Here is a 12995-nt window from a genome sequence, read left to right as displayed (position 1 = left end):
GTCTGTCCCAAAATCCCTTCAATATGATACATACCAACTTTCTGTCTATTCCAATTTCCCTTTATTATGTTACCAAGACAATTTATCATGCATTTCTCAAGTGAATTTTATATGAAAATCTAATGAACCAAACACTTAAATGGGTTTGATCTGTATCAAGTTTATAACATCAGACTGTACATGAGACTTACGTATTGCATATGTGGATCAAAGTAATTGCAACTGTGTTTGTTGTGATGTGATTTGGAATTTTAACGTAGCTTTAACAATTTTTTCAGTCATATGGCTACGATGTCTGCAATGTGCCAGTTTATAGTGACGTCTAGCACTGGGGCATCATGCCACAGACATGTAGCATCATGTCGCACCCAGTCACATTATCCTGACACCATTCCGACCAGTCCTAACACTAACCTCTTAATGCTGAGCACCAAGCGAGGCAGCTGTCAGTACCATTTTTTAAAATCTTTGGTATGACTTGGGCAGGGATCGAACCCACGACCTCTCACATCCAAGGCGGACGCTCTAACCACTAGGCAACCGGAGCGGTTTTAAGGGATGAAGTAAAGTTCACCGAAAAGCGAAAGGTTTCATTTTCCATTGTGACTTCTATTTTGTGGTCTTTAAACCCACAAATATGACTCTGTGTAATAGTAATACAGCTTGGTTTTATATAAAATTCCAGCTGTTCTTACAAGCTGCAGCTGCAATTAAAGCAACGATCTGTGATTAAATATATATTATTATCCAGTATGATCAATTAACGTAACAAAATGAAAACAACATAGCACTTGAAAACAAACTACCCTTTATTTGCAATTTAGTTCACTTGAAGTAATAAATACTTAATGAAAAGCATGTCATACAAACCATGCTATAGAAAAATTACTTGCAAAAATTACTGGTCACCTAAAGCTTCTAATAAGCATTCAAATCATTGGAAACAATTTTTAATTTCACTGACAGCCCAGGTCACCCACCTGTCCACTCATCCTGACCAAACGAAAATTGGCTGGACTGAGTAAATGCAAATTTTCCCCTTGAGAATAAACCTGTGTACATTTTCAAACATGCCAATCCCAAGAGAGGTTTAAGTGTTATTTTTAATAATATCAGTGGCAAAAAGAGCATAATCTGAGCATAAAAATTGTAATCTATATATTACATGCCATAATTATACTACACTGTATGAGAAATGTACATTTAGTTTTGCTGCTAACCTTTGTCTGCAGCAGGTCAAAATACTTGGCAAAAATGGGCAAAATCCATGTGGATTAGAACCAGAATACAGACCTAAAACATGCTGACAAATTATTCATATTAAAACACTGACTTTAACTAGTCTACATGCCTATAATAAGCCTACAGGTCATGTATACACATTTACTCGTCTTCAATACAAATTGTCAGTTTAAAATGTAATACTAATTTTGATTAACCCAAGTTCATTTAATCTTGATTATTGAATATTCTGCACCTTAACTGTCATCAAGAAACTTCCAGATGAAAATTATTGATCGCGATGGACTTTAACAATGTAGCCATGTATCAAAATGGGTCAAGAAAGGTGCAAGTAAAGCTGAATCATCACAATTTATGGTAGTACAAATATGTTTATCAACATGCGGAGTTTTCATTCACAGAATCACAACTTTAGGTTGATATCCAAAAATGTCCACATACATCTACCTTAATATTGATTTTGCTGTACGTATTTCTTGGGGTTTGTTGTTGTTGTTGTTGGGTTTAACGCCATTTTTCAGCACAAGATAGGCTATACATGGCGGCCAGTATTAATAGTGAAGGAAGAACCTGGGAAAACCCTGGAAAGAACCACCGACCCATGAGAAGCTACCGGCAAGCTTTCTCACATATCCACACTGGCCGAGCCCGAGACTCAAACCCAAGTAGACAGAGGTGAGACGGCAGTGATCCATGACAGAGAGCACTTTAGACCACTCATCATGGGATTTGTAAATAATGACCTTCCAAATGAATATGGATATATGAGGAGCCAAATAAAGTTAAGTGAATAACTGATATTTTTAAGGTATGTAGAATCAAATTCTAAACGATGACATCCACTACTGAAATAACCAGTGTTGAATGAGTACTCGATCTGCATGACTTTTATTTATAACTTTAGCCAAATGATCATGAAGTCCGCAAATTCTGCCATGAGTATGATATTGCCCTCAATCTCATATTCTTCTTTTCAAACTTGTAAAACTGTGTTGATTTGTCCTTCTGACCCAAAATGTTCATCCATCTGCTCTAAGAATTTTCATCCACAAGTCAAACCGTAAAAGCCTGATTTACTTCAAATCTGGTGCCATTTTCTTTCACAATACAGACTGGTTTGCTAAAAATAATGAATCTATGAGGTAAAATTTCAAATTAAATCCATTGATTCGTTTCCTTGAAAATGGGTTATAAGTAGTTGCTATAAAATGAACATTAGCAATGTACATGAAGGTTTAGGATGGATAAATTAACTCTTATGCTATTCTTATGCAGCAGTCTTTCTTTTTAGAATATTCTCAAATTCATATGAGTAGAATTAAAAAGATGATAACAAAAATGACAAACACAACTTTTTCTTGCTTTATTTTAATTTTATTTTTTAATGAACTGTAAAAGTGTAATCCATTTACAGCATAATCCATTTACAGGTGCGCATAAGCAGCAGAACAAGCCTTTTCTCTCAAACATACATACATCTTCTCTCTTTCTCTCTCTCTCTCTCCCCCTCCCTCCCTCTCCCTCTCCCTCTATCTCTCTCTCTCATTATCCAGGAACTGAACTTAAAGCTTGAACATAGATCCTCCATCAAAAATAAAAATCCTCCAGGTCTTTATTTGTGCTCTAGATCAACTACTAAGATCAAGTATTATTTATGTGTTACCAATCATTAATGCATGAAATCGAATATATTATGTCTATTCAGACAATGCACATTAAATCCATATCACAGTTCGGAACTGAACCTGCTTCATAAGGAAAATCATTTTATAAGACTGGGAATTCTCACCATACAATATTGTCTTGTGTTAATAAATGTACATCAGGTATTCTCAAGTGTTTTCCTTTTGAGACATTTCTTTTTTCGTCTCCAAGAACTGAACTTGGCATTTTGGAAGTGCATTCTGTAACATATGGATAGTTCCCTCTTTGTCGCTCACCTCAGGGAGTTGAAACAACACCAGTTGCTGGAGGTTTCTGAAATAGTCATAAAAACTAATTACCTCAAACAATTACCTCAAATAACTGTAACATCTGATATAACTAATATTCAGGGCTTTGACTGTTTTACCTACCATATGTATCCAATAATAAGCCCATATTTGATACCATTCATACTCACTAATTAGTTCAGTCCAACTGCAAATAACATGGACCCTGATCTGTGATCACCATAATGCAGTGATAGATCAGTGTCTATTTTTTCTTCTACTGATTACCCCCAACAAACTGCACAGGCAGATCTACTGGAAGATTATGTGCTAGCAGATCTGGGTCTGTGCAGTCAGCATTTGGACTTGACTTGTGAGCATATACAATACTTTATGGCTTCAACTGTTTTACATAACATATTTATCCAAGGATAAGCCCATGCTAGATGATAATTCTGTCCCCCATTTTATAACATGTTTGCAAATATTTACAAAGGATATCTATGTCTGATAATATGCCAACCCTATACATTTTGAAAAATTTGTAAGGCTGGTACCCTGGTCTTATCATGGAAGAAATACCATGTATTTTCAAAAGCAAGCATATACTGTTGTGGTATTCCAAAGACAGATTTTAAAAACAGCAAGAAAATTAGTGCCAATGAAATTATATGTTCACAAGAAACACAGCAAATATTAAGAGTGCTAATAAAACACACACTTCCCAACAAGTTTACATCTGGAGACTGTTATTGTCACCAATACACGTAGACAAAAAAATGCATGATCCAAGCTTTAATGCAAAACTTAACACAAGACTAATAAACATGATGTATAGTTCAGGGTGACCAACTGTAAAGGGTGTTGTACTTGCCAAGGAACACCCACCTACTACACTGTAACACTGATCAAGTAACAGTGTACAAGGAAGTATATGTTATATACTCTTGTAAACATACACATCACACTTATCAAGATATAAGTGAGAAATATAGGTCACATTGATCTATGTTTTTTTAATGAGAAAGGTATTGTACTTACAAATAGACTTGTATACCATAACCCTGAAGCTAAACATGCATTACAAAACTGATCTTACCTAAGCAGTGTTGCACTTTCAGTACACGATTATGGGTTTCCCACTATTTTATACCTCATGTCCTCCAAATCTAGACCCCTGTAGGCTAAATTTCTTTGGTTCATTAATTATAATAAAAACAACTGTCCCCTTTCAAAATTGTGTATGTCCTCCAGAGTTGTAGGACAGAGACACACTATGTCCCCATGCCTGATGGATTTTAAGTGCAACACTGCCAGGAACATCCACATTTATTGAGTGTGTGCGTGTGATTTGGATTTTTAACATAGCTTTAACAATTTTCCAGTCATAATGCTATGATATCTACAGTGTGGCAGTTTATAGTGATGTCTAGCACTGGCATCATGCCGCAGACATGTAGCATAATGTCCCACACAGTCACATTATCCTGACACCAGGCCGAGCAGTCCTAACACTAACCTCTTAATGCTGAGCGCCAAGCGAGGCAGCTGTTAGTACCATTTTTGTAAGTCTTTGGTATGACTCGGCCGGGGATCGAATCCACGACCTCCTGCATCAGAGGCAGATGCTCTAACCACTAGGCCACCAGAGCAGTCCATTTATTGTGCAGCATAAGCTGAAATAAAGTGAGTGATATAAGCTTGAATAAGAATCTGATTTGGGTCAGGTTTTTATAATGTATTAAACAACATTTTTCAGCACAAGATAGGCTATACATGACAGCCAGTATATTTTGGTGGAGAAAAAACCTGGGAAATCCCTGGAAAGAACCAACTCACAGGAAGCTACTGGCAAGCTTTCTCACATACCAACACTGGCTGAGCTAAGACTCAAACCTATGTGGTCAGATGTGTGGTGTCCGTGCTCTGCAAAGATAAGCACCTTAGACCACTTCCTCCCCACACAATAATAAACTGATGCATTGCAATAAATTTAGATGTTGACAAAACAAGATAATATGGCAAAAGATAAAAAGGCATACTTACAATGTAAAAAATAAATATATAAATTACTTCAACAAGTCCAACATTCTATTTAAAAAAAATCTTCAAACCAGTATAATATTGTCAGTAGAAACCAACTTTTGGAGTAAAATACTTTTGTTTAATAATATTTATCCAATTATAATACATCAGGATTGCAGCCACTACCTACTTACCCAATCATAATACATCAGGAGTACAGCCACTATCTACTTACCCAATCATAAAACATCAGTACAACCACTACCTACTTACCCAGTCATAATACATCAGACGTACAGCCACTACCTACTTACCCAATCATAATACATCAGGATTACAGCCACTATCTACTGACCCAATCATAATACATCACAAGTACAGCCACTACCTACTTATCCAATCATAATAAATCTGGAGTACAGCCACTACCTACTTACCCAATCATAATACATCAGGAGTACAGCCACTACCTACTTACCCAATCATAATACATCACGAGTACAGCCACTACCTACTTATCCAATCATAATAAATCTGGAGTACAGCCACTACCTACTTACCCAATCATAATACATCAGGAGTACAGCCACTATATACTTACCCAATCATAATACATCAGGATTACAGCCACTACCTACTTATCCAGTCATAATACATCAGGATTACAGCCACTACCTACTTACCCAATCATAATACATCAGGGGTACAGCCACTATATACTTACCCAATCATAATACATCAGGATTACAGCCACTACCTACTTACCCAATCATAAAACATCAGGATTACAGCCACTACCTACTTAACCAATCATAATACATCAAGAGTACAGCCACTACCTACTTATTCAATCATAAAACATCAGTACAGCCACTACCTACTTACCCAATCATAAAACATTAGGAGTATAGCCACTACCTACTTATTCAATCATAAAACATCAGTACAGCCACTACCTACTTACCCAATCATAATACATCAGAAGTACAGCCACTACCTACTTATTCAATCATAAAACATCAAGAGTACAACACTACCTACTTACCCAATCATAATACATCAAGGGTACAGCCACTACTTACTTACCCAATCATAATACATCAGAAGTACAGCCACTACCTGCTTACCCAATCATAAAACATCAAGAGTACAACACTACCTACTTACCCAATCATAATACATCAGGATTCCAGCCACTACCTACTTATCCAATCATAATACATCAGGATTACAGCCACTACCTACTTACCCAATCATAATACATCAAGAGTATAGCCACTACCTACTTACCCAATCATAATACATCAAGAGTATAGCCACTACCTACTTACCCAATCATAATACATCAAGAGTACAGCCACTACCTACTTATCCAATCATAATACATCAGGATTACAGCCACTACCTACTTACCCAATCATAATACATCAAGAGTATAGCCACTACCTACTTACCCAATCATAATACATCAAGAGTACAGCCACTACCTGCTTACCCAATCATAATACATCAAAAGTACAGCCACTACCTGCTTACCCAATCATAAAACATCAAGAGGACAACACTACCTACTTACCCAATCATAATACATCAGGATTACAGCCACTACCTGCTTACCCAATCATAATACATCAGGAGTATAGCCACTACCTACTTACCCAATCATAATACATCAGGAGTACAGCCACTACCTACTTAAACAATCATAATACATCAGGAGTATAGCCACTACCTACTTGAACAATCATAATACATCAAGAGTACAGCCACTACCTACTTACCCAATCATAATACATCAGGAGTATAGCCACTACCTTCTTAAACAATCATAATACATCAAGAGTACAGCTACTACCTTGCAAACCCAGCCTTTCCAATGGTGCTAAAAACAATCACCTAAGGATAAGTCAGACAAGAATGGTCTCTCATTGATAGTGGGATTGGTGCCAAATCCTGTCCACACTTGAATTACTTCAGGATTAAAATTGTAACTGAGGGAAAGCTAGGAGGGCTTGCCATTATTAACATTGCGTAAATGTTACTGAAAAAAACAAATTTTATTCCAAAAATGACTTTCTTCTTCAAATATGTTACCTGATCATAATACATTACAAGAACAGGTAAGAGGTGAAGGGAGTTTAATTTCCTCTTACACTGAAAAGTTGCAATATCCAGTTCCAAATCTTGTGAGAGATATGGGCTAGAATAGTCATATAGATATGCCTGGACTTGCAGGGAAAATACCTCCTCCCATACCACTCAAACCCAGAACAAGTCGAGTGCCATGTTGTTGTGAAGCTGCTGAACATGCCAGAAAGGTAACCTGTTGTGCTGCTGATATGCTATGCTGCTACAAGTCCCATTAGTTCACACAGCTCATTGCGATGAAAGGTCACTCAGGTAATAGCTAAACATAGTTGTCTCTGTCCTCCATCACACACCTTTGATAATGCCATCTATGGTGCTATGCTAGTAGCAACTGTCAAATCTTTTGAGCTTATATTTGCAACAAACTCATCTGGTCTTGGGTTTTTCTTTATACACAGAGTAAATAAACTATCATATACAGGACAATAGTGGTTGTGTCATGATACAATCCTTTCCTTCTTTTAATGGTAGAAATAAATTATATCTCCATCTTCTCACAGGCCTGGTTCACTTCAGGTACCACTTCAAAGCCCCTGAAGATGCTCTTGAGGCAATGGGTACAATGAGGAATGGTGTTTCACAGCAAAGAACCGACTCCCAATGAATGGGGGCCTGTTCTTAACAATGAAAAAAGGAACCATTATAAGTGAAATGAAATCATTACAATGGATATGCAGAAATCTCAGATCAACCAACAGGGAATGTATACTGATACACTAAAATGACAAGTAAGCAGATTTTATATAAGTGGTTTGTAAAGGTGGCTCTAGACACAAGTTTCAAAAATGCTTCAGCCATGTCAGAACCAAATGCAGATCCTACTTTAGAAGTGTGACCAAGACGTTCAGTCAAGGCAACTCAAATGTCTTTGGTTTGGCCTCTATTCTCAATTCCATGATGAAGAAACATGACTATGATAGTGGGATGGTAGCTTTTTAAAGGCCTAGCTTCTTCTCTTCAACGTGTCAAAGAAGAAAGTGGTGTACTAAGGTTTCCAGTGGAATGGTGTGTTTTCCCTGGCACTCGGATTCCCTCATTTTCTGGAGTGGGATGCAAGATGTATGCATCTACACCATTCCAGTTCATGGAGAGATCATAGACTGTCCATACTCTTGGACTTAGGACTAGAGAGACAAAAGTAGGTAGCTTTGAATTCCACCTTATTGCAAAAAGATCCATGAGTGGTTGGCCCCATTTGGCACAGATTTGTGGAATCAGCAAGGGAATACCCACCATAAGTCAGGTGAAGTTCTCCCATTTGCTGATATGCAGCCTCATATATCCTGAAATTGGAATTGCTTGACCCAGTGGGTAAAGATTCAGCTGCCACTGGCACAAGAGAATCATCTACAGTGGTCTCATAAACAAAGTGGCCCAAGACGAAAAGCTCTACTGCTGCATTAAGGAGACCAAATGAGCAAAGAAATTTCAGAACGTGAGGGAATAGGACCCTGTTTATACATGTGGGTAAAATGTTGGGATGGGGCAATATTGGATTTGTTCTTGTTGAAAAGGAATCAGAGGTGGATCAGAAGTGAAAAAGGTGATGTAAATTTTTTATCTAGAATAAAACAAACCTGGATCTTCAGCCAGCTACAATCAAGACAACTTGAAGTCACAGACACAGAGTTGACTCTGAAGTGTGACTCTGTCCATAATTATCATGATGAAACAATGACAGTTGTTTTAACCAAAAGGGAGTACCTTGGATTGGTATATCATAGACCTGAATGTGAATGTCAAGGATTCCTTAAAAGACATGTGCTTTAGTACATATGCTTAAGATCTAAAATGTAAGCAAAATCTCTCCTGAAAAGCACTGAGAATCTGTCTCATTATCTCCATTTTGAACCATGGTGCTACAAGAAAAGACTGAGAATAAACCTAAAATAGGCCAAAGTGTGCCACTGGACTTTGCCACCAAGAACAGTCTGGAGTAAAATCCTGCTGATTTAACATTATGAACAATCTCTACCATTCTTCTGATAAGGAGACTGTAATCTCTTTCTGAAGAATGTCAGCTCTGATTGGGTTTCTTGGGACATCTGTAGCAAAGGCAACTTACAACTGAAGATGGGTACTGAATGTGATCTGGAAGCCCTCCAACTTAATTTGGCAAGGCCCATGGATTGCCAAGTCAAAGTATTTCCCATTCTATGGTGAAGTGCTTGATGGGAAGATAAACTAGAATGAAAGTAAACCTAATCACCCTGACTTTTGTCATCAGTTGGCCTTGAAAACTGCTCCTGTCAAAGAAAAGGCATGTACGACTGTTTCTCTGTTTAGTATAGCATGGGCTGGGGGATATTCCTGTTTCTCTCTTCTCTACACTAAAACTGGGCCTCTACAGAAAGTTGTTTCAAAACTTCCTCTATATGACCATGAAAGAGCATATTGGATATGGTGGCTGTTATCTTAAAGTGGCTTTATGGTGTTTCTTCATCAAGGCCTGGATGGAGTGAAAGGAATATTATTCAGCAAGCTGTTCACTGATGCATGCACGTGTGTGTGTGATTTGGATTTTTAATCCAGCTTTAAACCATTTTCAGTCATATCACTATGATATCTGCAGTATGGCAGTTTATAGTGATGTCTAGCACTGGGGCATCATGCTGAAGACATGTAGCATAATGTCCCACCCAGTCACATTATCTTGACACCAGGTCAACTAATCCTAATACTAACCTTTGAATGCTGAGCACCTAGCGAGGCTGCTGTTAGTACCATTTTTATAAGTCTTTGGTATGACTCAGCCAGAGATTGAACCCATGACCTCCCGCTTCTGAGGAGGATGCTCTAACCACTAGGCCATTGTGTCAGTTCTGTTTACTGATGCTGTTATGGAATCGGCAACATGTGTTTTGCTACTCTGTTTAGAATAAGTCCCATCTACAAGACTGTGTCCAGAGTGCAAAGAGCAATCGTATCAATGGATAAGGCTAAGATGTGCTTTGTTCACTGAAATAGAACCATGGATATCAAGTCAAGACTGGATCCTTTTACAATCACATTTTGAACCAGTTACTGTGTCACCAAAGGTCTTTCCATTCATATGAACTAATGTGGGTTTTGACATTCCCAGGTGGTAATGTGTCGGTTGACACATGGGGCCCCAGTCTGAAAAACTGGAGAATAAGTCTTCAAGAAAGCCTTGTTGTTTCAGTGCAAAAACATAGGACTGTTGACAATTGGATCTTGAAAATGGCTCTCAAAACAATGTTTGTAATAAATCAGACTCACCCAGACTGTTGTGGTTTGAATGTTAACTGGTCTTTCTTGGCCAATGGATTGACAGATGCAGGATTGTTTTAAGTTCCAAATAATGGTGATGGAGAAGGCGAACAAAGTAGCAGAGGTTGGAAAACATGTCCAAGTGGTGTGCTAAAGAACGAGTCCTCTCTGGACATTATTTGGATCCCATTTGGAAGACATGTCTTGTGAGTGCAAGTCTTCAAACTGGGTGATATAAACAGCAACTGCAATAGCTGTGATGAAGCTGGTGAAGCCTACTGGGAAAGACAGTGAACTAGACATACTGTTCAAACTTGCAATGGTCTAGGAATGGTACAAAGCATTCAGGACCAAAGCATCAATGTTGACTCTATCAGGCTGTGACAGAGCCAGGAACAGTGCTGAATAGAGACTATTTGTTCTTTGATGCTGGTGCTGGGAATACAATGTTAGCAGTCAGAGCAATTTTATATGTTGAAAGCTATCTCCTTCATTATGCTAAGACTGGGTACAACTGGAAAATATTTGACTGTACAGTCTTGTGTACACCAGGCAGAGGCTGTTTTTTTTTTTTTTGGAGCTGGTACAACCAAGAAGACCTCTTCCAGATGTGAAGATGAGGGTGGAGCTGGTGCTGTATGTGTAGCCTGTGATGATGTGGCCTTGTTGAATTTTCTTCTGGATTGGTGAGCTCTCTGCCTCCAGTGTCTCTTCTAGTAGAAAGCTGTCAAATGAGGCAGCTAAAGGGTAATACTGATCATGTACAACGCTTTGCTAGTTCGCTTCCTTGCACTCTTACATGTTCAAATAATTTGACCAAGGTAGTTGCCCATACATTTGCTTACCATCATGTACTTATGGCCCAAATTGTCCGAGACAGGCAACACCCTAAGTACTTTGTCCTGCCATTGTGTTGATACTTGTAATTACATTCTGCAAAAACAACGGCATATGCAGCTAAAAACTGTCAAGTGTCACATCAACCTATTTGGCACTAATGACAAAAACAAAAGTCTAAAATAATTACATGAATGACCTTACAACACGTATTGCTAAACAGTGGAAATTCATAAACCAGGTCAAGTACTGAGATGAAGTAAGTACTATGGACCTTAGGGCAGGTAACTAAAATGGTGCTGTCATGCAAATCCTAGATCTTCATCTATGATAGATTAGATTTTGAAATAGAAATATAGCTGGAGTATAATTCCTGGTGTGAGAAAAAACCTTAAACAGAGGTTCAATTAAAAATCAGTTTTACAATGTCTCCAAACAGAGTATGCTTCCAAACACAAGCAGAACTAGTAACTGGAGTATGGATGGAATATTGTGCCAGCCCCCTCTATCGAAGAAAAAATAAGTCAACCTAAGTAGGCAGAAAACCTTTTGCACACATGTTGTTAAAATGAAGCTTGTGAAGGCTTGACTTGTGAAGTAATGGATATACTCATAATGTGTTATGATTAGCTAATCTATTTGACAAGAAATTTACTTTCATAATAAAGACCTTTATTTTTAAACTGACCAAATCACAAAAAGTAATAAACATGCTTACTCTAGCACTACAAGCTTGCTTAGTCCATTCTTGGTGATGTTTGGACATCTGCTGATCTGCAGAAACTTCAAGGTGTCCTTTATGTGGGACAGATCTTCCAGTGCATTGTCTTCTAAGTATATACATTCATGGAGAATCATCTTTGTGACATGCTTAAGACCATCTGAAATAATAATAAAGGTGTTTGCAATCGTTAACAGTTTATATTACTGGAATTCAACTTTCAATTAGCAGAAACATGTTTCTCTCCTTCCCAAAATTAAAATTATTATTATGTGAAAGGAACAATCTAGAAAAGTGAATTTAGTGAACTAGTGTTATGACAATGCGAGTTTCTAAGTTTCTGTAACAGCCATTGGTGACGAAAAATGATGTCATCTGTGTTGATTACATTGTCATGGGAAATGATACAAGTTACAATGAAACCTGCCAATAAAGGATACAAACAGGACCACTTAATTTCATCCTTTATTGACTGGTATAGTTTATGTGAAGGTTTAAAATGACTGAATCAAACTTTGCTGAGACAATATTAAGAATGAAATCAATGTAAATCAAAGTGTATTATGTGATCTTTAAAATTAGGTCAAGGTCATCAAAGCATACTAAGGTCTTGAGATCTTTCAAAAGCATCTCAATATCCAATAGTCAGAATTCCATGTTCCTGAGTGATCTTGCATACCAACAATTGATACTAAAGACCCACTGCATACAGAAGTTCATCCTGTAACCCTGAAATTTTGCACAGGGTCAAGAAACCAATTGTTTCTAATAAAATGTTTTTTTGATAATACTTACCCCAAAATAATACCTTAGGAGAACTACTACTACCCTGCAAATCCAGCCCTCCCTGATAAAAACCT

General features: G+C 37.6%; 1 protein-coding gene across 1 annotated transcript in view; it reads right to left on the bottom strand.

Moving 5' to 3' along the window:
• Positions 1-791: 791 nt before the first annotated feature.
• Positions 792-12995, bottom strand: part of LOC149802098 (ATP synthase subunit s, mitochondrial-like) — a 31716-nt gene continuing 19512 nt past the window's right edge. The window contains exons 4-5 of the mRNA XM_089956499.1: positions 12133-12295; positions 792-3219 (exon numbers count right to left, since the gene is read on the bottom strand). Of these exons, the coding sequence (XP_089812625.1) occupies positions 3075-3219; positions 12133-12295 (308 nt within the window). The 3' untranslated portion in view covers positions 792-3074. The remainder of the gene's footprint in view (positions 3220-12132; positions 12296-12995) is intronic.

The sequence above is a fragment of the Sinohyriopsis cumingii genome, chromosome 4, assembly GCF_028554795.1.
Source record: "Sinohyriopsis cumingii isolate HCF-2022 chromosome 4, ASM2855479v2, whole genome shotgun sequence".
Taxonomy (NCBI): domain Eukaryota; kingdom Metazoa; phylum Mollusca; class Bivalvia; order Unionida; family Unionidae; genus Sinohyriopsis; species Sinohyriopsis cumingii.
This window is presented reverse-complemented; position numbering and strand designations above follow the sequence as displayed.